At 38.9% G+C, this 26,376-nt stretch overlaps 2 protein-coding genes and 1 pseudogene across 4 annotated transcripts; 1 reads left to right on the top strand and 2 right to left on the bottom strand.

Moving 5' to 3' along the window:
- Positions 1-1,232: 1,232 nt before the first annotated feature.
- Positions 1,233-22,138, top strand: PYM (partner of Y14-MAGO). 3 transcript variants are annotated; one of them, XM_077367905.1, is made up of 5 exons: positions 1,236-1,605; positions 1,718-1,831; positions 4,856-5,104; positions 6,495-6,633; positions 21,871-22,138. In XM_077367905.1, exons 1-4 carry the CDS (start codon positions 1,429-1,431, stop codon positions 6,630-6,632), a joined length of 678 nt encoding a protein of 225 aa, XP_077224020.1. In that variant the 5' UTR covers positions 1,236-1,428; the 3' UTR covers position 6,633; positions 21,871-22,138. The 3 variants fall into 3 exon arrangements, with proteins under 3 accessions (XP_077224021.1, XP_077224020.1, XP_077224019.1); XM_077367906.1 differs by lacking the exon at positions 21,871-22,138 and having other exon boundaries at positions 1,233-1,605; positions 1,693-1,831; positions 6,495-7,004; XM_077367904.1 differs by lacking the exon at positions 21,871-22,138 and having other exon boundaries at positions 6,495-7,004.
- On the bottom strand, positions 20,247-20,697 carry LOC143857575 (alpha-terpineol synthase, chloroplastic pseudogene; annotated as a pseudogene).
- A 1,080-nt stretch (positions 22,139-23,218) lies between the features above and the next one.
- On the bottom strand, positions 23,219-24,752 carry LOC143857574 (alpha-terpineol synthase, chloroplastic-like). Its single transcript, XM_077368045.1, has 4 exons — positions 24,660-24,752; positions 23,963-24,212; positions 23,322-23,589; positions 23,219-23,243 (listed from the first exon to the last, which is right to left on the bottom strand). Exons 1-4 carry the CDS (start codon positions 24,750-24,752, stop codon positions 23,219-23,221), a joined length of 636 nt encoding a protein of 211 aa, XP_077224160.1.
- Between the last annotated feature and the right edge of the window lie 1,624 nt (positions 24,753-26,376).

The following is a 26,376-nucleotide window of genomic DNA, read 5'->3' as shown; positions in this document are numbered from 1 at the left end:
CCATGTCTAGTAGTACAATGGGATTTGAGCTAAAAATGACAACCAAACAACATTTGGTATTTCATTTTCCTAGAAAATGCTCAGCCGTCTTCCTTACTTAAGAATTGAGGGTTAGGATCATCCTATTAAAATGATTTTTTGGGCATAATCTATTTAGGCTTTGCCTATCAAATGGAATATTTGAATATCCTATGGTGTAATCCGTACAGTACTATACGGGATTGCACCATACAAAACTCCGTTGTTAATATGTCCAATATTAAAAATATTGACTTATACGGGCTTACACAGTTACACCGCATAAAAGCTCGAGTAAAGAAATGGAGGGCTAGGATCATCCTATGAAAATGATTTTTTGGGCACAACTTATTGAAGCTGCAGCCCATCATATGGACGGTTTGGATCATCCAATGGTATGGGCCTTACAGTCATTTAAAAAAAAATATCGAAAAATAAGAGCTTGCACCATATAAAAGCTAGAATAGAGAAAGTGAGACTGTGACTCTGTGAGTCATTATTAAACAGAGTTTTTATATGATGTAAGCCCTTATAGTCCCGTATTTTTCAAAATGTTCTATACGGACCACACTATAAGATGACCCAAACCGTCCATGTGATCGGGCATAATGCAAATATGTTGTGCCCCAAAAAATCATTTCTACGGGACGATCCCAACCCTTTGATCCATAGAGGAACTGCATATTGTGGAAACTTTTATAGATCGGAGGGCTAAGATCATCCAATGGAAATGATTTTTGTGGCACAACCTATTTACCCCAACGCTCGGATCATCCCATGATGTGGTATGTATAGTACTTTTTGAAAAATACAGGACTATAAGCGTGGGGGGCGCTTAAACCTTAAACCGATAAATTATATGCTGTAAGAACTTATAGTCCCGTATTTTTCAAAAAGTATTGCACAGACCACACTATAGCATGATCCAAACTGTCCACGTGACGGTTGGATGATCCTAACCCTCCGATCTATACAGGGACTGCATATTATGGAAACCTCTATAGATCCGAGGGCTAGGATCATCCTATGGAAAAATCTTTGGGCCACAGCCTATTTACCTTGTGTTCCACACATGGACGGTTTGGATCATCCTATAATGTGGTCCGTCCAGTACTTTTTGAAAAATACGGGACTACAAGGGCTTACACCATATTAAAAACTCAGAAAAGTGAGTGGCATTACTAAACCAAGGGAGTACAATTGTACAAATATCATATATCTAAACGAAGAAGAAGGGTATCACTGTTATGTCCATCTTTCTCCTATGAACACTTGCAGGTGAACAGGAAAACCTACGATAGATAGCACAGAGATAAAAGAAACCCCCCTCAAATTGATATTCCACCCCTCTTTTCCCCCACACCCAAAACCCTCCCACCATGTTTCTCACAGCTTACTAAGTATCGAGAGATGGGTAGTCCCACAGAAGAACAACAAATCGCCCTCTTAGGAAAAACCCTAAAAGAAGGAGAGAGAATTCTTGCTCCAACAAGAAGACCTGATGGTACTCTTAGAAAACCCATTCGAATTAGGGCAGGCTATGTTCCTCAAGATGAGGTCGCGATTTACCAATCCAAAGGTGCTCTGGTGTGTAATAATCTCTTTCTTATTCTTGTTTTCTATGCATTCTATTTCTTCTTTTTTTTCCGCTTATTATTTTCAGGGATTTTGCAGCCTATGGTATTTTGTTTTGATGCAGTTAAAAAAAAACAGTGTACTGGAGGTTCCGCCCGGGTATGATCCAGATTTGGATGCAAAACCTAAGACTAAGTCTGCGAAAAGGAATGAAAGGAAGAAGGAGAAGAAGCAACAGGTACATGGGTTATTTCTTTTTATTCTTATGGTCTCTCTTTTTTGATATCAACACCCAAATTAGAATTTGTTAATTGAAAATATTCATGCCTCTCTACTATTACCATCTATGTGTAGTGTTTAAGAAGAGAAAGAAGGCTTTAGTTCATTCATTCACAAATAAATGTTAAATACAAAAGACTCCACACTTGAAACTAGGGACTCAAATCACTTCAACAAACCATGCCAACATGTCTAATTAGAAGGGTATCTTTTTTTGATATCAACACCCTGACTAGAATTTGATAAATGGAACTAGTGTTCAACTAAGTAAACTACAAGTTCTTGATTTGAGTCGTCTTATTGGGCGAGGAGGCAGCCAAAAGCATTGGCATGAACTGAAATGTATGAGAGTAGGTTGGGTGGAATGATGATGTGGTTTCATGAGAAAGGTCTTGATGGAATCGAAAGCTTGTTGAGAATGTGATGCCTAATCAAATGGTGTATTTTTGCAAGGAAGTTCGGTGAAAAGCTTACAACGCAGGGCTTGATGAGGGATGAACCTACGAATGGCTGCGAGATGACCAAGGAAACTACGCATATCACCAATGCTTTTATGTGGTGGCATGCTATGTCTTGGATTGCTTTTATCTTTAATGGATCGACTTCAATGCTTCATTGACTAATGAAAAACCTAATCGTTTGCCGGAGGTAACACTAAATGAACCATTTTGAGGGTTGAGACAAAGATTATATTTGCGTGGACGACTAAAGTTTCATTGAAGAAATAAAATAAGCATCTCTGGTTTTGGATTTGGCAACTATATCATCTACGTAACTACATCATCTACGTAATCTTTGAGTATATCATGCATTTGATCACAAAAAATTGTACTCATGGCTCTTTGATAGGTGGTCCCAACATTTTTGAGGCCAAAGGGCATGACCTCATAACTGTAGGTACCCCACAGGGTTATGAAGGCGATATTATGTTTGTCCTCATCGACAAAACGTATTTGGTTGTAGCCAGACAAGCAATCAATGAAGGACAACGGTTTATGACCGGTTGTGCTATCTACTAGTAGGATGATATTTGACAGAGGGAAGTTATCTTTAGGACAATCCTTATTTAGATCTCAATAGCCTAAACATATACATATAGGGCCATAGTTCTTGGCAACATTTGCTGTGCTTTCTATCAACCCAGTGTATGGTGTGGCTGTAGTGAATCCGACATCAATTAGTTTTTGGATCTCAAGTTTGACCTTAGTGCCCATGCTAGGGTGCATTCTACTTAGTTTTTGGGTGACCGTTAGGACTTTTAGGGATTTATTTCTATGGTATTTAGTTTCTAGGATTTTCATTTCCATATTTTTAGGTTTTAGGACTTATTTTCCATGTTATTTTATTTCTAGGAAATTACAACTGCAGGCCTTCATGTGTTAGAGATTTTTAGCTTTTGATGAAATAATATTGATTGAGAAATTTCTCCCCTTAGATTTCTTCTGCTTTCTTCTTCTTCTCCCCCTCTTCTTCCTCTATTCTTCTTCTATTATTCTCTTATCCTTCTTCTCTGTCTCCTCATTCTTCTACTTCTCTTCCCTGGCCTGCATCAGTTTGGTATTCGAGTGAAGGATCCCAGCCTCCACAGCGCCGGAGTCCAAGAGCCAAGCCCAGAAAACAGAATTTGTTTTCTCCGCGCTTGTTGCCATATTTTTATCGTAGCGCCGGAGCGGCACACCGCCCATCAAAGACCTACCCTTTCTGCCCTCCATGCAAAATCAAGCCACTCAAAATGAGCCCCTTAACCCCTTTCCTAACCAGTTAAACCCTCTTGAATCCAGCCACCACACAACCTTGCTTCATCGAGAAACTTAGCCCCTTGCAAATCCAAAACCCACACACCACCAGGAGAAACCAACCTTTTCTGGTTCACCCTCCCAGCCACCCACCATCCACTACAAATCCAAAAAAATAGATCCACTGATCCCTTCTCTTTTCTCCTTAAACCCCAAGCCTACCGTCCCTTCCCATCTTCCTCCACACCCATCTCCCACGCCCAAACCAGAACCCCAACACCTGCGAACCACTATCCCCCGGCCTCTTTGGATCGTGCCATCCGCACGCCACCACCGTCCTCCGCTGCGTGCTATGTGCGGCCACCCTCTTCGCCGCCTCCAGGATGTCCTATTTCATTGAGGAATAAAGCATTCTTCTTCCTTAGTTCTTCAACTATCTGCATTCCTAATATCACCAAAGTGTCAGAAGACTAGGGCACAAGTAGACAACCTAATGGAGCAGAAAGAAAAGAAGAACATAGCGAAGTTAAAAAAACTCAAGTGTCTGGTTTTTACAAAACCGTCACACTAAGAAAGGAGGCTAGGGAGGAATTTTGTTTCATAAAATCTCCAATAATAAATCATACTACATCACGTCCAACTTCTCCCTTTTATAACGCTATAACTCCGTGCAGCCACAAATACTAGTGTTTGTTCAGTCAAGTTGACACATTTTGTCGTAATTGTGCTTGGTGAGGGATCATTCTTCTTGATAGTTTATTAACAATCAGGGTATTATTGACCTTTTAAAAGAACTCTACAGTCTGTTTTAGACTCAGTTTTTACCAATGATCAACAAAACAGTGTCCCTGAGGGACTTTTTGGTTGCCACATGCCTTGCATTCTCAAGATGTCCCAAGCAAAAAAATGTACTTTTAGGTAGCTTTATTGTGTTTGGTTGCCAATTTAGCATCACAATCCCTGGAGACTACTAGACAAGATTCAAAGGTAATTATTGCTTGTCTGGTGACGTGGCATCCATGTTCCATACTTGTACCTTCCATGCCAAATTTCTCAAAAATGGTGGAGTTCTTCATGGAAAATTTTGCTCTCTCTCTCTCTCTCTTTCTCTCTCTCTCTCTCTCTCCTCTTCTCTCTTCTTCTCTTTCTATATTGGTAATGGCACCCCCTCGCACTAATCAGCTAAATGTTCTTTAATTATTATTTTTTATGATTGTGTTTGAAAAAAGTTAACCATCTATCCGCAGGCTGCTCTTGCTTCATCAGCATCTGATAAGGAAAAGAACATGGATTCTGAAGCAACTGGAGACACACCTGCTGTTGAAGACACGGGTCCCATAACAGAACCAATAGAATCAGTAGCACGGCAGATTGATATGCTTTCTATTTCTGCTTCTCCTATGGTGGTGGGCCCTTCCTCGGACTCAACAGAGAGTTCAAATCCAGGAGGTCCTGGACAAGATCTTGATAAAAGAATTAGAGCACTGAAAAAGAAGGTGAGTTTCTCAAGCCTTACATATCCCATTTGCGTGTTTTGGACATCTTTATAGGTTTAGTCAAATCATTTGTCTCAGCAGTACATTTGCAGCAGGTTTATTTTTTATTTTACCCTTTCGGAGTTTACCAATATGTGTCTTTTTTTGGTTGTCTTCAATGATCAAATATCCTTTGATTTCTTTTGTCAATCTCAAGGGTTAACTATTCTATTCCTTAGTCCACTGTGAATATATTAAATTAATTTTGCAATCTCTAAAATGTCTAAACAGGGGCATTTCAGTCCATTTTGCATCCATGAGTTCTCTCCCTCTCTGTCTGTCTCTTAAAAAAGTGTAAATGTAGGGAACATGACTGCCAAGTGCATGCCTGAATGTCATAATGCAATATGGGATTCTAGATCCTTAACGTGCATTTTGGACAGGTGACTGAACCCTACTTTCTTCCTAATATCATTCCACTTGTCTTTGGCCAACTGAATATTATCTTTGGTGACCGTGGGGTATCCAATCATTATGGGGTTCAGATCATGGAATGCCCAAAAAAAAAAAACGATTTGAAATACCCTTCATGGTTGTTAGGTTTTTACAGTTTGAAGTGTACAAGTGTCCTTTCATTAGTGTTAGAAGATGCCAATCCATTAATTCCAGAATCCTAATGGAAAGTCTTACAATGTATTCAATTACTCCGGAAACATTTTGGAATTAATGATTTTTATGGTCATCTTGGATAATTTTAAACATTTGCGCTTGAATCTGCTTTATTGGGAAATGATGTGCCTTTCTAATGATTTATAATTTCCAGTGAAATTATTTGGACTGGTGTAGCTCTTTTTATGATCATATAGACTTATTCAGCAATTTTTGTGTATTATTATTCAAAAAAAATAAAAAATTGTTTGTCTTTTTAAGAGCTGAGGTATTGTCTTCCTTTATGAATCTTGTTTGTTATTGATCCCAAACTTTGGTCCTAGTACATAAAAATGCTTTCTCTACTTATTGATTAACACAAGGTATTTATAATGTTTTCTAATTATGTGATATTTTCCAATCCAAAAAGGGTCTGCAAATTAACACTTACATCCTTTGTGAGGAAATGGTGCTCAATATGTGCTATACGACGTGCTATTTAGGCTTTTATTGAGGAATTAATTCACTACTGAGTACTGGCTATTGCTTTTTGGGTTCCTCTAATGTTGGCTTTCTGGAACATCTTGTTTTCCTTCCAAAAGGTCAGAGCTAGAAATCCAATGAGTTACACCTAGATGGTGTTCCAGGTTCTGTTAAGGCAAATTTGGTCTCTGTATTAAATTAATCGCGCCAACAATACGCCGAAAGTAAATTATGTTTCTTTCATTTATAATTTACTCTTATCCGAGCATCGAATTTGCAGATTCGACTTACAGAAGCACTAGAAAAAGGTGAGAGAGACGACATGAAGCCGGAGCAGTTGGATAAGTTGGCAAAATTGGAAGGGTGGCGTAAGGAATTAAAGCTTTTGGAGGACAAAAAGGGGGCACTAGCTTCATGAGGTTTGTGTTAATGGTGTGAAGTTGTTTTCACTATTTATGGTTGCGTTCTAAACCTAGTTGGGCATATGAATGCTTTTGTTTTCAGTCGCATGCAAGCGATGAGAACCTAGGACTAGACCTTCAATGTTTGGGGCCCTCTCGGTTTCTGATTTCGATTTTTGCCCCTCTGTGCCCATTGTGATTCTGTTATAGGCACACACAGTTCAAAACTGGGTGAACTTTCCAGGGCTTGACAGTGTTACAGCTGTACTTGTGTTCAGTGTTAGAGCTGTACTTGTGTTCCAGACCTTTCACTTTTATCACATTTGTGGAACTATTTATGTTACTTTTTGATCCTGATTGGAGTTTTGAGCTTCAGTTGTTATTTTCTTTATCTGGTTGTTTTGAAGTGAAAGTATCATGGCTGTTTTGTGTTTGGTTTGATCTGTTTCCTTTTGAAATATCATGGTATAATTTATTTGGAAAATTTCATTTGGATGTATCATATAACAGCCTTGGACAATACAAAATGAACTGATATCTTGTATAAAAGTCGAAAAATTGCTGTAAATTCTGATTTTCTAATAGCATTATTTTATCTGGTTGATTGAGACCCTGCCGATATGCTGCATTTGGTTGTATTAGTAATGATATTGCCGATGCATTAGATATCTTCTTCACCGTATTTTTTAATTATTTAAGAAGAAATCATAAAAGAGAAAAATGAGAAATCCTCAAAAAGAAACCTAGAAAATAAGGATAACATAATCTTGATCCAAACTAATATAACTAAGTTTGGGTTACTAACAAATCTAGTGCATGATATTTGTGAGGGAATATAAGATGATAATAGGCTTTCATCTATGTAGACATGGCAAACGGCTGGGACGGGCCGGGTTTGACCTGACCCGTACTGGTCCGGGTCAAACGGGTCTTGTCAAAATGACCCGGAAAATTTTACGGGTCACGAATCTTGGACCTGCACCCGGCACGTACGGGCCGGGTCGACCCGTAGGTCACCCGTTTAAAAAAAAAAACCTCTTTGCATGTTCTGAAAACATGCATCTCACCTCCTTCTAACAAGTTTGGAAAGTTGTTCCTCCTATCTTCCTGACGACCCAGCAACCACGAAGCTCCAACCTCCTCTGGTCTCTATCTCTCTCTCCTTCCACCTATCGCCACCGACCTTTCATTGGCCTCCCCCTCTTTGGTTTTACAAAATAGTTGCAGGAAAAAAAATCCTATTTATTCTAACCCCTTTTTTTCCCCATTTCTTTCTCTCTCAACAGGTACCTGTCTGTCTCTTGCCCACCAAAACCCCGTTGTGTTTTCCTATTGAATAACTGTCGTCTCCAGAAGATAGTGGGTTGGGAGGAGAGGAGAGGACAGAGAATAAAACAATGAAAAAAATAAGAGGATTTGAGGTTGCCTGCGCTGGACTGATATGAGGGGAAAGAAAATATGAATATACAAAAAGGGTGAAGTGACCATGGTGGGTGGCGACAAGACATGGAGAGGACCTTTGGAATAGAGTATAATACTTCATATGTTTCTTTGTTTGTTTGTCAGCTTTTTCAGCATGAACCTGACCACACTCTTTCCTTTGATTTGATGGTCCGCAGACAAGACGGTAGCATTCCACAAAAGTTACACGTAAAAAAATATATATTCCGCTTTAACGGGCACCCGCGGGTCCACCCGGCCCGGACTAGTTTTGACGGGCTGGGTGGACCCGCGGGTCAAATTGAAACGGGTCACAACTTTGAGACCCGGACCAGGAAATTACGGGTGGGCCAGGTCAACCCGCGGGTCCGGGTCACTTCTTGCCAGCTCTACATCTATGATTTGGATGACACTTTGAATTTATTGCTTCGACACGTGTCAACACTCCTTTGAACACTTCTAAATGTACTACTAGACTGGTCAAACTTAATGTGGGCGTGTCCACAGGTTTTTGTACCGTGTCATGTATGCCATTCTGTTTTATTATTGGAAATTGTGTTTACCTTTTTTATTATTATTATTTCTGCTTTTATTTAAACTCTTCTTTAACTAATATTTGTTGTTATATCCCCTCTCCTAAACCTAAAACCCTAATCAAACTCTTATTCCAATATTATATTCATTGTATCCTATTGGTCTCCCTTTCTTGCTGTATATTGGAGACTACAGAGAATAGATTAAATTGATGAATGCATTGTTATTTGATTATCTTATGTTTGTTTTAGATTATAGTTGATTAATCCTAAGATTTATTAGTTTGTTAAGTGAACACCACATTTGTATTGTTGCGAAGTATGATAGTAATCAATAATTTTTTATTTACTTGTATAGGTGTGTCACCATTTCTAGATTTTTAGTAGTTGCCATGTTAGACACCTTGTATCCGTGTTGAAACTCAACACAGGAATCCGTGTCCACAAATCATGATTATGTATACTTACTGTTTTAGCCGTGTCCCCATTTTTAAATTTTGGGATTTTGCCGTGTCTGACATTCCATGTTTGTGACTCTGTGTTGACACTCGACACGTTTGTTTCCTCAAATCATAGGCATGCATTAAAAATTAATGTTAAGGAAAAAAAATCCAAAATTTCAAATAAGCATTAAAAATCCCGTTGCTTTTTCCATATGGACAAATCTCTTAAGAAGCTTTCGAGTGGCTTGGGTATTTCAGAAGGGAATCAGATCAGTAATCCTGAATTGGGGCGGTAGTATTTTTGGAAGCACTGGTCAATAATTGTGGAAACTACTCCCATATGCAATAATATGGAATTTATGGAAGGAGAGGAATAGGAGGATTTTCGAAGATAAAGCCAACTTTGCGGCGTGGGTACAACTTCTAATAAAACTTGATCTAATATCTTGGATTAAAGCCAAGAACGAGATTCATTATAACATCGGAGAGATGCTGCGAAACTGGTGCGAGATTATTTGGGAAACGAAGACGAGAGTGAAGATGAAACCCTCGTGGCAAGTGGCAACCACCACCTAGCGGATGGTTGAAGCTGAACTTCGATGGAAGCCCTGTGGGAAACCCCGGAAGGGCGGGGATTGGCGGAGTAATCCGGGATTCAACTGAAAGAGTTATAATGTCTTACTCGGGACCGATTGATAATTACAATGCCAATGAAGCCGAAGTTAAGGCATTGCTGTTTGGACTTCGATTGTTTGCAGAGAACAAAGGCGGCCCGTTGATAGTTGAGGGTGACTCTACCAATACAATCTGCTGGGCCTCGAATCGTGCAAAAGGACCATGGAGAATCAGGCACCTCATATTGGAGATCAGGGATCTGGTAGATCGTATTAAGCCTTTAATTGTACGTCGCAGGAGATCGGCATGCTGACCAGCTCGCTAAGAATGGTGTTCTCAGAGAATCCGTCCTTATCGAGATGATGCCAACGAAAGGGGTCAATGGGACATGACATACGGTTTTTTGTACACTTTCATGGGCTTTTTGTAATTATGGGACATGGGGACATCTTGTCCTCAGTGTAATGTCTTTTGGTATCAATGAAGGTACCTTTCATCTTTCAAAAAAAAAAAAGCATTAAAAATATTTAGAAACATGTTTCAAATGAGTTCAACCAAGGAGCAGCATGTGCATAAGATGACTGTAGCGGAGATGCGAATGCTCAGATGGATGTGTGGTCACACAAGGTTAGATTGAATTAAAAATGAAGACATCCGTAAAAAGGTGGGGGTGGCACCAATTGAGGAGAAGATGAGAGAGCACCGCTTAAGATGGTTTGGGCATATCCAACGTAGGCCTTTGGATGCTCTAGTGAGAAGAAGTGACTCGTCCCAAGTTGATGGAGTAAAAAGAGGTAGGGGCAGACCGAAAATAACTTGTAGAAACAGTGAGGAAAGAGTTGAGGGCAAGGAACATAACAGAGAACAAGACCTTGGATATGAGAGAATGGAAGAAAATGATCCATGTAGACGAACCCAACTAGTGTCAGGATTAGATTTAGTCAATTTGAGCCAGGTAGATCCTTTCACCTTCTTCATGAAATTTTCTAAAGGATTCATTAGCCGACCCCAACTAGTTTGGGACAAAGGCTTAGTTGAGTCAATACCCTCAATCATGCTCTAACTCACCCACCCGTACTTGGGATGCCCGTTTTCATGCAGCCTTATACAGTTGAATGTAATGCAATAGGATGGGGAATATCTACCGGGTTGACAATTTGTCATCCGTATGGCCCAGAGGAGTCTAAAACACCTTTTGGATCAATGTATCACTATTCTGACATAATATTAGTGGCTCACTCCATGGGTGAGTTTCTTTAGTTGGGCAGTGAGTCGTGGTCGTATTCAGACAATGGAATTCCTTAGATAAGGAAGGGGTATGTGGTTAGTGGATCATTGTCCAATGTGCTTGGAAGACGGAGAATCCATTGATCACTTATCCAAATCGCAAGAGAGATTTGGGGTCTGATTCTAGTTCGGTTTGGGATCTCTTGGGTCTTCCCAAAATCGATCCCTGAGTTAATCAAGTGTTGGGAGTGGGTTCCATGGAAGAAGAAAGGTAAGGCCTTATGGGGAATTTGTCTTCTTGTCTCTTGGTGGGTTATTTGGAAAAATAGAAATTCAAGGGTGTTTGATGGGGTATCTAAATCTTCATATTGGCTTTATGTTGAAGTCATAACATTATCCATTTCGTGGGTGAGAAGTATTCCTATGTTTAGATTTGTTTCGGCCTTTGATTTATGGGAGGGGTGGCAGGTTGTTTGCAATGATAGAGGGATTAATGAGGGAGGATCAATCAGATTGTTCAGCGTTGGGAGGCGCCTTCAGAAGATGTTATAAAACTTAATTTTGACGGGTCTAGTTTGGGCAATCCAGGGACGGCAGGTATCGGAGGTCTGTGTAGAGATTCCCTCGGCTTGGTTTTGTGGGCATATTCAGGCCCTATTGGGTTTGCGATTCAAGTGAAGCGGAGGTTAGAACGGCTTATCAGGGTATCAAGCGTCAAGACAAGAATCTTTATGATAAGGTGATTGTGGAAGGTGATTCTTCAAATGTAATTAGTTGGCTTTCGGGGGCGATAGCCCCTCCATGGAGGTTCTTATCCTTTTTTGAGGAGATTTCATTTTTAACTCTTGGCTCCTCAATTATTTTTAAACATGTAAGGAGATCTGCAAATAGCGATGCAGATTCTCTAGCTAGATCAGGTGTTAATAGGGCGGCTTTAGAGTGGTTTGATTTCCTCCCTCCTTGTGAGATCTTTGTATTTCTTGTTTCTTCTTCCATGTAATCTTTGAGGACCTCCTCAGTTCTCTGTTCATCAATATATTTTTTTTTAAAAGGGCAAATAGATAATATTAATAAACGAGACCGAGGGAGTCCCGAGCGAAGTATACAAGATAAAATAAAAGAAAACAAAAAATAGAAAGAGTACAGTAATCAAGAAGCCGGGGAGTCAAGGAGGAAGATAGTCAAATTGTTCCAAGCCCTCCCTGAAAACTCCTTCTCTGGCTAATTTATCTGCAATCCCGTTTGCCGATCTTTTCACATGATATGCGTGAAGGTGAAAGACTCCAATTATGTCTTGAATCTCATCAAAGAAGGCCGCAAATCTCCACGGAGGAGTGTGACCCATTAATCCAACTTATGACATTTTTTGAATCACCTTCAATTTCCACCCTATTTAAGACATTGATAGGAAGCTTTATACCATGATGTGCGGCTCGAACCTCTGCCTCGTTCGCGTCCGAAATTCCGACTGGACCCGAGAAGGCCCATATAACCTTCCCTTGATCATCTCTTAACACCCCACCAATACCAGATGGACCAGGATTCCCCATGCTAGATCTGTCAAAGTTAAATTTCAAGAAACCTTGTAAAGTTGGTTCCCATACTTTATCCACCTTCGGTTTTTCCCTAACTCCATTACATATCACCTGCCAACCATGCCACAAATCGAAGGCCGATACAAAAGCAAAGCTGGGTATGAGTCTCACCCAGGAAATGATAAGTGCTACAACTTTGTTGAAGAGGAAAGAGGGACGCCTGGAGAAACCTTTGAAGACCCTAACATTTCTTTCCTTCCATAACACCCATAATATAGCTAGAAAGAAAATATTCCACAAAATTTTACCCTTGCCTTTCCATGGACACCACTCCCAATGTTCAAAGAGCTGTGATAATTTTTCTGGAAGATCCATGGGACACCAAATCTAGATAACAATCTATTCCATACATGTCTAGCTATCTTGCAATGCAGGAGCAAGTGGTCTACCGAATCTCCCTCTTCTATACAAAGAGCACAGTGATCAACAATAATAATATTCTTCCTTTGAAAGAAATCCACTGTTTGGATTCTCTCTAAAATAGCCGTCCATGCAAAAGCTTGTACCCTGGGTGGTGCTTGGATGCTCCATACCTTGGCCATTTCATCAATATGTTATATTGCCATTTCAAAAGAAAGTGGCTCACTCAGTTGCCCAGTTTCAACTATAGGGTGGAGTTAAAAGATAATCTCGTACAAATGGGCTATCGAAGAGAGGTGATGAAGAAAATTTTGGAGATGAAGAAAGTTGTATCTTGGCAATCTCTAAAGCGGTGCCAACTTGGATGGAGGAGGTGAAGAATATGACCACTTTTTGACGGGGACATCAACAGTGGGCGTTGATTGAAGGTTTACAAGCGCAGACGTTGACGAGACTGATGGTGGAGACTCTAGCATTGGCCATAGACATGGGTTTCTTTTTTTATTTTATTATTATTTATTTTCTATTTTCGTCATTTTAATTGTAGCCTACTTTTTAGGTATCAAATCTCATCTGTTTGGCGTGTTTTTGGTATTATTAGAAAGGTTTTTCAATTACCTATCTAAGGAGCCCAAGACAAAATGATTTGGATGTGATTTGAGCATGTTATGAGTGTCTTAGGAAGTGGTATAGGTCTATTACGCGATTACTATTTTATTTAAGTTTTTAACTTTATTTAGTTTACTTTGGATTAGATGAATGGTTGAGATTAGTTTTTAATCGTAAGTTATCTTCTAGGGTTTCTTTCATTATAAATATATCTTATGGAAGCAGTACGCCAGTAAGGGACTTTTTGAATATTGAATAGAATTGGCGTTTTGCTTGAAGCCAGAAATTTGGGCTTTCTTCTTCTCTCTTCTTCTTGTGGTTTGGAACCATATTCTCGCATTTCCTCTCATCTATTCTCTTCTATTTTTTCAATCAAATCAGCACAAACAAGGTTAGTAAATCAGATTTTCTAGATTCTTTGTTTTTGAACTCTAAAACTAAAAAAACCCAAAATCCATAGATCTCCCTTGTCCTTCAAGATCTTGTTTTGAGATTTTGAGGGATTGTTTTAGTAATTAAACCTCACCTGAAACTCGCAAGAATCTTAACTTCCAAACCTTTTTGAACCCTATTGCAAGTTTTACCCTTTTAGGCCCGGAAACCCTTTTTAAAGATCCATAGCCTAAACCCACCTTCAAATCAGAACCTAAACCCTATAATTATCTTCTTTTACCTACCTAAACCCTTACCTAAGATCTGGACAACAGTTTCCTTCAATTTCCAGATTTGCAGAAATTACCAAATACCCCTACGGCCTAAATCTGGACTGTTTTGACCCAATTCCTGCTGCTGGACATTTTTTTGTTTTTCTTTATTGATTATTATTAACTTCTGATGCTTTTGTTACATCTAATTGATAGGTCTTACATTGTCTTTAAGTTTTTTTAATTGGTTTAGTTTCAGACTAATCCTTCTATTGTCAATTCATTTTACGAAATTTTATCGCTTTGATTGATTTGATAATGTTTAGTTCTTGCCTAATTATGATCTTTACAATTATTTATGCTATTTAGGCCTCATTATTGCTGTTGTCCATAGATTAATTAGGCGTTAATTCAGCCTAAGGTTAGTTGTTAAGTGTTCTTTTAGTTTTCCGCGTAAGCCCTAAACTGTTCTAAAGTCTTAATCACATTAGCAGTGTAGGATTTTCCCTAAATTAGGTATTGTCCTGCATCACTTTTGTTCATTATCTACTACAAATAAAAGAAAACTTGGAGAAGGGTGAATCATACACTTCTAAGTATTCTCTGTGGATTTTTCCTAGAAAGGGTGAATTCTAGTAGGACCCTCATCTCCTCTAAGAGAAGTGCTCCTAATGGAATTCCTTGGGAAACCCATGCTGGACACTCTGGATTTCAAAAGACCCTCCACAGACTCTTTCTATTGTTCAGGGTTGTAAGAATCAATTAAACAATTTGTTCGTGAATGTGACACTTGCCAACATCAAAAGAGTGATAATGTATCATCAACTAGACTTTTACAACCCCTGCCAATTCCCAATTGGGTATGAGAAGACATCTCTATGGAATTCAATCATTCATAGATGGGTTACCAGTTATACAAAGAATGTCTATAGTTTATTGTGGTGTGGATCGTCTAACAAAGTATGCACACTTTATTGCTCTATCACATTCATACACGACAACAACAATGGTTCATGCATTCTTTGTGATTATCTTTAAATTGCATGATCTTCCTTTGTTGATCGTTAGTTGTCATGATCCAATCTTTACCTACTTATTCTAGAAGGACTCTTAAAGTTGCAGGAAGCCACCTCAATCTTAGTTCACCGTATCATCCTCAAACGGATGGACAAACAAAGGTCTTAAATAGATGCCTAAAAACCTGTCTTTGTTTTTTTTAAAGCCATCTTTCTAATGAATGGATGAAGTGGCTCACTTGGGCCGAATATTGGTACAATGCCACCCAACACTCGACTACCATGATTACAACATTTGAAGCCTCATATGGTGTACCTCATCTCACATTGCTTTCATATATTCCAGGCACAACCAAGATGAAGGCCTTTGAGAACAAAATTAGATCAGGAGATCGTGCATCACAAATCCTAAAAGACAACTTGGAACAAGCCAAAGCTTATATGAATCGCCAAGTTGATCTACATCGAATAATAGGGAGTTCAACATTGGATATCGGGCATACTTGAGGTTGCAGCCATATAGACAAGTGTTTGTAGGGTCAAGAAGGCAACACAAATGATCTCCCAAGTATTTTGGACCATATCAAGTGATGCAACACATTGGTCTTGTTGCTTATAAGCTAGAGTTGCCCAAGGATTCAAAGGTGCACTTGGTGTGTCAAGTCTCACAGTTTAAAATGAAGATTGGACTGCTAGTCCAAAGTTCTCCTATTTATTGTTAGATTAAGAACTAAAACGTGTTTTAGGCCATCGCATGATGGTGCGCCACAACCAAGCTGTCATGGAAGTACTTATTCGATGTGGTTCGGATCAATGGAAGCAACAAGAACTCAAGGAGATTCAATCCTCCTTTGATTGCACTAGGCAATCACAAAGCAATTCACTTCACAGTCACAGTAGATCTTTGAATATTTACTTTATTTGAGAGTAGAGGAAGTGGGCCGCCGTCTAAAGACACGTGGGTGTGGAACGAGGAGGTCCAAAAGGCGATTAGGTCTAAAAGAGAGTGTTATACATGTTTGCATAAGTGTAGAAATGAGGAGAACATTGAGAAGTATAATTTGGCCAGAAAAGAAGCTAAGAAGGCAGTAAGGGAAGCTAGAGGCAAGGCATATGAGGATTTGTACCACATGTTAGGGACGAAAGAGGGTGAAAAAGATGTCTACAAGCTTGCTAAGATGAGAGAAGAGAAGAGCAGGGACTTGAATCATATAAAATGCATCAAAGACGAGAATAAAAGATTGTTAGTAAAAGAAAACGAGGTTAAAGAGAGGTGGAGAAGTTTCTTCGATAAGTTGTTTAATGGAGAACCTGTAGGTGGGGTTAGTCGGGAAGGATTTGCGCGACCTTTGAGTGACTTGAAGAGTAACGCATTAGTGGCGCGTGACTTTTCAAAGGAATTTCAAAATAACCCCTTACTCGCAAATCCGCGTACTTTAGCGAGACGGGACCTTAGAGTTCACGTTATGAGTAAAAACAAGTGAGAAAATGTCACGCTTGAACAAGTGTTATTTTAAAAAGTCCGTGTCAATTGTGTGACCAAAAAAAAAAAGGGTCTATCTTCCCCCTCCAACTTTTCTTAGTTTTTCATCTCTCTTCTCTTGACTGTGCAGAGCAGCCATCTCTCTCTCTCTCTCCCTCCTCCTTGTTGTGGGCATTTCACTCCCACCACCAACTACCGTTTTCTTTTTCTTCTTCAATTTCTCTCTTTCTCGGAGTGGAAGGGGCGTTCTGAGGTAAATCCAGCTTCTTTTATTTCTTCTTTTCCTTCTTCTATATGATCCAAGATAATTTTTGGGTTTTAGATTTTCTGTATCCTCAGATTGTAGGATTTTAGACCTCTGATTCTAGGGTTTTACACCTATGATTTTAACCCCATCACCTTACAATAGAATCAGTACATTATCTCTTTTCAGGTAACGATCTGTGTGCTTTGCATTTTTCTTTTTATTATGCATTGCGATGGATTTGGGCTTTGAGGTTGCAGATCTAGGGTTTGTCTTGAGTGTGTTTCTAATTCCTAGATCTGGAAGTTAGCATTCCACTTCCATTTCGAACTTCTTCTCCACATGTTAGAACCAGATGGGGCATAGAATGCTTGTTGAAATGCCTAATTGGGTTATGGTTGAGGATTGGAGAATGCAGGCTTGAATTTATTCATTGGAAACTCATTAAGAATCGTAGAACTCCTGAAGCTATAAGAAAAGCCCCATTTACTTGTCCATTTTTCTGTGCTCCGAGTTCTTCATTAGATTCACATCCATTCAATTAAATCTGGCTATGAATCCACCTCTATTGTTTCCAATACATGAACTACAAAGTTTGTAACAATGCTTTCTCCACCGGCTTGGTCTTGCTTTTGAACCTCATAGTATAGATAGTAAAATGAATTACACATTGAAGATGATCCAAAGCAACCCTATCAAGAGGGCAGTTTAGATTGCCGGCATAGTTGGCTTGATTTTGGGGCTATAGGAGATCCAAACAAAGACCTATCAAGTGGACGGCTAAGATCAAACTAAAAAATAACTTATTATTGGCCTAGACAGATGAGCCTATAACCCTATCCAAAGTGAAATGACTACTTTAACAGGACCCACAAATGCACAATATTACTTATATATTTTAGTAGGGCCCACAAATCCATGGGATCATAGTAAAAATTGATTATTAAAACTCTAGGACTTTAAATTCATGTATTTCTTGATAACTAACGGGTGATTTCAATGTCCGCATGACTCTGAAAAGTCTCCGCCAAAGTCCTGAAAATCCCAAGTGTCCGCACATTAAAGTCCAAGTCCCCAAAGAGTCATGGACAATATGGAGAAGTCCGCACATTAATGTCTGCACATTAAAATCCCGCACGAAAACCCCCCCGTAGCGAATTTGGGAGAACTTGATAATGCTTTTGATGATACAAACAGGAGGTTTGTTCGCAGAATCCGAACATCAGAGGTAAGAGTAGCTATGAAAAATATGAAATTAGGTAAGGCTAGGGGGCCTGCCGAGATTTCTATTGAGACTTGGAGATGCTTGGGTGATGTGGGTTTGGTTTGGTTAACTAGATTATTTAACAATATTTTGAAGACTAAAAAGATGCCTGATGAGTGTGGAGGAAGAGTACATTAGTACCTATTTATAAGAATAAAGAGGATATTTAGAGTTGCACCACTTACTGGGGAATTAAGCTAATGAGTCACACCATGAAGCTTTGGGAGAGGGTAATTGAGCATAGACTAAAAAAAGAGACTAAGGTGACAGAGAATTAGTTTGGCTTCATGCTCGGACGATTGACTATGGAAGTTATCTTCATGATTAGGCGGTTAGTGGAGAGATTTAGAGAAAATAAAATGACCTTCATATGGTTTTCATTGATTTGGAGAAAGCGTATGATAGGGTTTCGAGGAGTGTTATGTGGTAGGTCCTTGAAAGGAAAAAAGTGCCTACTAAATATATTGATGTGATTAAGGATATGTATGATGGAGCAGTAACTAGTGTCAGAACCACGGTGGCACGTCTAGTGAGTTTTCAATTACAATAGGACTGCACCAAGGATCAGCTTTAAGCCCTTATCTTTTTACGCTAGTTATGGATGAACTTACTGAGGGTATCCAGGATGAGGTGCCGTGGTGTATGTTATTTGCAGATGACATAGTATTAATCGACGAAACCAAAGCAGGAGTAAATGCTAAATTAGAGTTCTGGAGAACTACGTTGGAATCCAAAGGTTTTAGACTGAGTATGACTAAGACAGAGTATATGGAGTGCAACTTTAGTAATGTAAGGAGGCAGGACGAGGATGTAGTAAATATAACTGGACAGGAGGTACCTAAGGGGGATATCTTTTGCTATCTTGGTTCAATTCTACATAAGGAAGGAGAGATTGAAGAGGATGTTAACCATAGAATAAGAGCAGATTGGTTGAAGTGAAAGCTTGCCTCAGGAGTTCTTTGTGACCGTGAAATCTCTACCAAGTTGAAGGGAAAGTTTTCTAAGACAGCTGTGAGGCCAGCCATGCTGTACGGCTCAGAATGTTGGGCTACCAAGAAGCAGCATGTGCATAAGATGAGTGTAGCGGAGATGCGGATGCTTAGATGGATGTGCGGCCACACAAGGTTAGAATTAAAAATGAAGACATTCGTAAAAAAGTGGGGGGTGGCACCAATTTGGGAGAAGATGAGAGAGCACCGCTTAAGATGGTCTGGACATATTCAATGTAGGCCTTTGAATGCTCCTGTGAGAAGAGGCGACTCGTGCCAAGTTGATGAAGTAAGAGGTAGGGGCAGACCGAAAACAACTTGGGTAGAATAGTGAGGGAAGACCTGATAGCTAGGAACATAACAGAGAACATGACCTTGGATAGGATAGATTGGAAGAAAATGATCCTCGTAGAAGAACCCAACTAGAGCCAGGATTAGAGTCGGGTAGATTCCTTTCACCTTCTTCATGAAATTTTTCTAAAGGATTCATTTAGCGGACGCCAACTAGTTTGGGACAAAGGCTTTGTTGAGTTGAGTTGAGTTGAGTTGAGAGTAGGCAAATGATGAGCATGAGCAAAGTCTTGGTGGATCGATCGATTTTCAATACTAGAACTGAACTTCAGTTCTAATCATCCTAGTGGTTGCATGACCATCATCCTAGCACTTTAGAATATCCTTCATTTATCTCTTGAATAAATGTTACAAAAAGCAGCATGAACGTTGTGTGCTTGTTTCAACCAAATATTTAAGTCTTAAAATCTTTTAGAAAAGGAAAGGAGCAAGAGAGAGATAGTAAGATGAACAAGGGTTTGAATGTTTGTGGTTGGACCATTTCTGAAACTCATTTGGTATCAGTTAATAAGAAAATTTAGGATTTTCAATCTCTTCTTTCAATCAAAAAATTGTTTTATGTAATTAATAATATATTTTGGCTAGTACCTGGAGAGTTATTTGACTAGGAAATGAAAAACATTCTTCTATATAAAGATTCTTGGTACTCCACAACATATGAGGGGATAACATGATTTAACACAATTTATGTCCATATATTCTTATATCAAGTTCATAATCCACATAAAAAAAAATGATACATTTTGGGTATAATTTTATATCCACTTGTGTGAAATCGGTAATAATCTTTATCATGTACATAAACAAAGCCAAGCTTATTATTCCTTAACTGAAACGGGTTCAACCAACAATGACATAATTCGCTCCTTAGTTTCCTTGTTTGGATCACCAAATCCATCGCCGTATTGGTAATAGCATAGAGAAATCCTTCCAAGATCCAATGCAGCGTTAATAAAAGGTTTAGGAAGTGGAGAAGAAGAGATAGATTCTTTATTCATCTTCTTCCACATATCACTAATTAGTCCTCTTATATGATTGCGAGAATCCTCCCCGAGAGCACCTGTTTCATGACTGAAACATTGGATAGATTTGGGAACTTCACCTCCATCTAGCTCTGCCTAAAATGAAGAAAGAATACAGATAAAATGATATTAATGATTTAAATAGTGAAACATTCAAACATAGTTTTGTGTGATGAAATAAGGTTGCTATTAAGTATTGCTTTTGTACCAATGAAGTCACCAAATCATCGCAAAGTCGAAGAATCATTGATGAGCAATAAATGAGATTTGGATCGTTGTTTATACATGCTAGGGTGTCCTTCGTTATCTTCGCATTTGTTGAAAAATAGGCAGTGGCTAGTGCGACTGACCCTGCAACCGAAATCCATCCATTGTTCAAATACTCATCAAGCGTGGGCGTGTATCTATTGCTATACCATTTTGCCTCCACAAGGGCTGCTTTAGAAAAACCTGCCCACTAGATTAAAGAAAACCGCTCACTAGATAAGATGAACACTTGCAAGTATGATATGGAATTATTTACTTGAATTATTAAAGAGTGACAATTAACTAGAGAAGACAGAATGAATACACTACCAATTTCCTTAGGTACGGGGTGATATTGCATCTTTGTTCTTTTAAGGTGTCATAAGCCAATTCATTGACAGTGTTGAAGAGAGCTAAATAAAATATCTTCATGTACTCTGGAAGGTTTTCCATAGCCCTAAGATCCCACCTGAACAAATTACATAAATTGTTTTGAAATACAAGAATTAGACATGAAGCATTCTGTCCTAGAATATTAGCTAAATCTCCACTAGAAAATGAAAAAAATTATAGAAAGACTACCTATCAATAGCACCGGTGAAGAGCTCTAGTTCTTCAATGGAACCATAGATATCATAGACATCGTCCATGATTGTTATTAGTTGAATCACTTTTGTTACCTCTCCTCGAGAGCGCCCAAACTCTGGTTCGGGCATAATTCCAGTACTCCAAAGAAAGCACTCTATTAAACGGTCTCTGGAGAAGGTCATCTCCTTACCAAGTCCCAATTTCTTCCACCAACTGAAAGATAAGAGCAATAGATAAGAACAATGAAGCGCCTTTTAGAGAAATTCCTGTTAGATGGGTTTCAAATTTTAGGTCGATCCGATAAGAATTAGCATACGAATTGCCAACATGGGTTGACATGTCAAACACTGCATTTTCTTGACAGATTCTTAGTTTTAATTTAGTGCGCGTTTAATGTGTTTTCTTGTTACTTATGGATGGCTTGATTATCTTGAATACATTAATAACCCTTAAGATTGAAGAATAACATAGAATGATTTCATGAAAACATAGACATGTTGTCACAATTGCTTGATTTAACTACATGATTAATTATTGAATTGTGTTATATTCTCATTATTGAACTTATTGAACTCTTGTGTGCCAGCTCTTGAATATTTTCTCCCACACCTCAAAAATGATAGGAATCAAGGCTCTTGAATATGTTCTCCCACACCTCAAAATGATAGGATTCGAGGTTGTAGTTTCTTAAACCATCCGACGGGTCGTACCCTTGCATGAGCATTGTGAACTTGTGCAAGGGTCTTGCCTATCACTTGGACCGAATTCGGATGAGATCGTGTGCGTGTATGGGCCACTTGCATTGTGCATCTCATTGTCATTAATGTCTATTGACTTGTTTATTTATCTACTTGAGAAATGCTTGACATGGATTAGTAATTGACGACTTTATTTGATATGCTAGTCCTTACTAAATATTTGTTTGATACTTAATAGTGGACCAAGCACTTGTTCATTATATTGTGTAATCGATTGTTTATTAACCTAACATGTATGCACACTTGGTTATGGAGTTAGACTTAGTTCCTCCGCGAGCACCTATGGGACCAGTGAAGCAAGCTGTATCTTCATCGTCCAGTGACTCTATGACGAGTCCGCTAACTGGTGATTAAATCTTGCTCACATGCTTAAAAAACCATATAAAATGCAAACACTATAAATCGCAAGCACCATTTTTCACTATCATTCAAACCTTATATCTCCTTTCCTCCCTTTTTCTCTGCTTGATATATGAAGAAATTCGGTTACTGTTTTCCTTGAAATTTTATCCATCATCATTCATTTTTTCATCAATCCGAAGCACTATTTTCACCATCCATTCCAACTTTATATCTCCTTGTTTTATTGTTTTGCCTTTTCTTTGCTAGATATCTAAAGAAATTTGGTTATGGCTTTCCTTAAATTTTATTTTCTTTGCTCTGGTTATCCGCACGAGTGGCTTTTTTGTGTTGTAAATGTATGGGATAATGATATTTACAGTGCAATTTTTTGACAATTAGTTGTTTTGGGGTTGAGCCTCTAGGTCAATTGGTGTGAATATGAGTAAACTATATACATGTATATTTATACATAGAAATGGAGTATCCAAGGGGTGACCTAATTTTATGGTAAAAGTTCCACCCGAATTGCCAATAATGAACTTGAGTTGCATCCAATTTTGGAAAACAGATTTTGCAGGCCTCGTTTTGGGTATGGGCTCCCTCCTATACAAAGAGGGAATCTCATTATTGAAACTTCTATAGATCGGACGGTTGGGATCATCCTATGCAAATGATTTTTGGGACAACCTATTTACATTGTGGCCCATCAAATGGACGGTTTGGATCATCCTATGGTGTGGGCTGTACAGTCTATTTTGAAAAATACAGGGTGAATTCATCATAGAAGGGGGTGAATTTATCACCGCCCTTGTGTATAAATTTAATGTTTTAAAGTCAACCCATAAGTGGCATTTGGGTCCTGAAAAAGAGAGACAGGAGATAGAGATGGATGGATAAATATACATGTACAAGGATTATATCGTATGCTCTTAATTACCTGGATGTGTCTTTAATATTGCTCTGGTATATGGCTTGAACCACGTTGAAATCCAGCTTAGCCAACTCAAATAGCAAAGGATTCATATCAACTTGTCTCACGTATGTTTCAATGTACCACCTAGACTCTAACCTTGGCATCCTCCAATGTAAAGGAAGCTCCAAGGCATGCTCTACTTGTATTTTCAGGTTCTGGTCTGTGATCTTCCCTTTGAGATCCTTGAGATGTTTTGTGGTGAAAGCTCTGGCCTCTTCCAAGACAATCTCCCCTTCAAATGCAAGATGTGAAGCTTCATACTAGCTCAACATCCCCTTTGTATCCTCACAGAGAGATTCCATAAAAGTGTTCTTCTTGTCCTTAAAGCAATTAAAAACATCTGTTTCGTTGCAAAAACTAAAAATATTAGGAGGGTTGCTAGCAAAAAGGAATCCCATTTGGAAAAACAAGAACAGATCTCGCGCAAGAAGAGAACTAATCCCCACAAAAGCCAAAAAATAATTTGGAAATGACCCAATCATCGGTCAATTTCACCATCTTCTTTATTTTCTAGACGGGATCCTGTCCCATTTTAGAAGTGTTTGCCAAAACTTAGGGATCATAGAAAGCTTAAATGCACCATTGTGTCAAATGAGCATACTTACCTGTTGAGACCTCAAATCCATGCTGTCTTAGGAGCCTAAATCGGAGAGAGGTTGCATAGAGTTCGCCCTCCATCTCGTCCATGGATATGATACCTAAAGCTTCCTTGATCCCCTTCTTGAAGTGATATGCCAAACCGAGGCGTTGAAGGGTATCGATCAGCTCTAATCGAGATCTTGGTTTGTCCATTTTTTCGAACAAACGCCTCACATCGTCCTTCAGCTTCTCAACCCGTCTCTCGTACATCTCACCCTGCATAATGAACACTAGTTAGCATGAAACCACCCCATAAATGTAAGAAAAACTCTACTTATTACAGGTTATGGGCCTAAAGTGGAAGTGGGTATCGAACTGTTGGGGAGACTTGGATCAATAAAATCAACTACTTGATGAACCGGATCTCTAAAAGGCGTTGGGGGCTATGTACCCCCATTTGCAATGGGGGAAGCAAAACTAGAGGTCAAAGAACATAGACTTGACCATTGAGCTAGAGGCTCAATCCCGATTAAGGTATCTGTATTTCATTACAATCCGACAATCGGATTGTGATTTATAAGCGATTGTTATATAAGTTAACAGAACACTCTTTTAAGAATAATCGACTGTATAATCGGTTGTTGTGGACAATTGATTATTTATAATCCCAACCGAACATGGCCTTAGTAGTGGACTTGGTGATTGTGTTGATTCATTAGTTACCGTATAATCACTCTTTAGTGACTGAATGAAATCATAATCCCCAAAGCTTTGTGGGTAATTTGCTGATCTCCGAATTATGTGAGGCTCGAACATTTGTGTGCTTAGAACTCATGTAATGTGCTTAGCCATCTTTACATTTCTCCGAGGTGTAGGAGAAGGCACAAGAGTAGGCGGCAAGTGTGCTAAGGAGCAAGAGGTGGGTAGGGAGTGGAGAGGAAGAGCCATCTTTTGTTAGCTATGATTGTGAGACTAATGATGCGATTATTTATAGCCTTTTCCATCACATGCAACACATGAGCTGGGATAGAGTCATCTCACTCTATGATAGTGATTGTTGTTACCCTATTTTGTAACATGTAACACTAGATTATTTGCATTGTATGTGAAACAAAAAACATGACAAATGACATCAATAGAGTAACATATGACTTACGAAATTCTACATGCCAAGAAGTGAAAGGTAAATAGGCTATTACAATGAATTGCCAAACTTAAAACGAAAAGACCAGATCTGCTCACTTGCTCAGCAAAAAATATTTGGTTTATACAATAAGTAAGCTTTTGTTTAACACATTAAAATATACATAACTTGTAATTTGATTTAAACAAAGCAAGAAAGGCACCACATAATAAAAAAGGTGTTGTGACCTGTTGTGTAATTCGTGACTTAGCAACAAATACCAACCACATTCCCAACTTTTTCCATAAGATAGTGTGTGTAATGTACATTAAATTTACACATACACAAAACCATCGAATCATGCAAACCGCAATCATATTTTGTCTTATTCATTTAATTCATCTGAGGTGGCTGCTCTCTCATGCAACAGCCCGCCCGCGAAATGCCATATGCGATGGTCCCTATCGAATCCCTCCTAAATTTAAGACCATCACATCAAATTATACACCCTCAAACCACCCCATCTAGTAAATAAAGAAAAAAAAAATACTGAATGAAAAACTATACGTTACGAGGTGAATCCACATTTAGATTTGGTGAAAAATCCGACCTCGTAGCACCAATTTGCATCACCCAAACAACATGGCCCCACTTTGTTTCTGGTTGACGGAACAGATAAGTTATCTGGTCAAGCGACCAAAAACACTTTTCCACACATACACATAGATATGTTTATATATTGAGAAAAGAGTTTCTACACCCTAGTGTAGATAAGTTATCTACACCTTAGCTTAAAATACAATGGAGGTCACACTGTTTGGGTGATCTAGAGCATTCATTTGATGGGCCCTCACATAGATAGGGTGTGCCCAAAAAATCAGCTCCATAAGATCATCCTAACCCTTCGAACTATGGAGGCAAAAAATAGACAGATTTATGAAGGTTTATACACGTCCATTTTTACCTCCATAAATCGTAGGTTTGGGATGATCCTATGGAGTTGGTTTTTTGGGCACACCCTAATTATTTGAGGGCCCATCAAATGAATGCTTTGGATCACCCAAACAGTGCGACCCCCACTGTATTTTAAGCCTAGGGAGTATATAACATATCTACACTAGGGTGTAGGAACTCTCTCTATATATGGAAAAGTGTTTGTTTGGGTGATGTAAACCATTCATTTGTTTGGGTTGGGATAAAACTAGTTGGTTGGATGCCGTCGGTGTTGCAACTGTTTGAGCAAAAGACGTGGCAAAGGGGTTTTGGTATTTGATTTTTGATGGAGAGAGCATCAAATGGGTATTATAGTGCTAGAGT

This window comes from Tasmannia lanceolata, unplaced genomic scaffold, assembly GCF_043159265.1.
Source record: "Tasmannia lanceolata isolate RefF3 unplaced genomic scaffold, GAP_Taslan_0.1 ptg000025l, whole genome shotgun sequence".
NCBI lineage: Eukaryota > Viridiplantae > Streptophyta > Magnoliopsida > Canellales > Winteraceae > Tasmannia > Tasmannia lanceolata.
The sequence above is the reverse complement of the archived record's forward strand: the minus strand, read 5'-3'. Positions and strand labels throughout refer to the sequence as shown.

Bases quoted from the DNA above. Each gene is read 5' to 3' on its own strand.
- PYM (XM_077367905.1), top strand. From the start codon at position 1,429: ATGGGTAGTCCCACAGAAGAACAACAAATCGCCCTCTTAGGAAAAACC. The intron at 1,606-1,717 runs GTGTGTAATAAT...GTTTTGATGCAG, and splicing joins ACCAATCCAAAGGTGCTCTG to TTAAAAAAAAACAGTGTACT. The intron at 5,105-6,494 runs GTGAGTTTCTCA...TCGAATTTGCAG, and splicing joins TTAGAGCACTGAAAAAGAAG to ATTCGACTTACAGAAGCACT.
- LOC143857574 (XM_077368045.1), bottom strand. From the start codon at position 24,752: ATGTTCGAGCCTCACATAATTCGGAGATCAGCAAATTACCCACAAAGC. The intron at 24,213-24,659 runs GTAACTAATGAA...TTCATTATGCAG, and splicing joins CACTAAAGAGTGATTATACG to GGTGAGATGTACGAGAGACG. The intron at 23,244-23,321 runs GTAATTAAGAGC...TCTCTTTTTCAG, and splicing joins AATATTAAAGACACATCCAG to GACCCAAATGCCACTTATGG.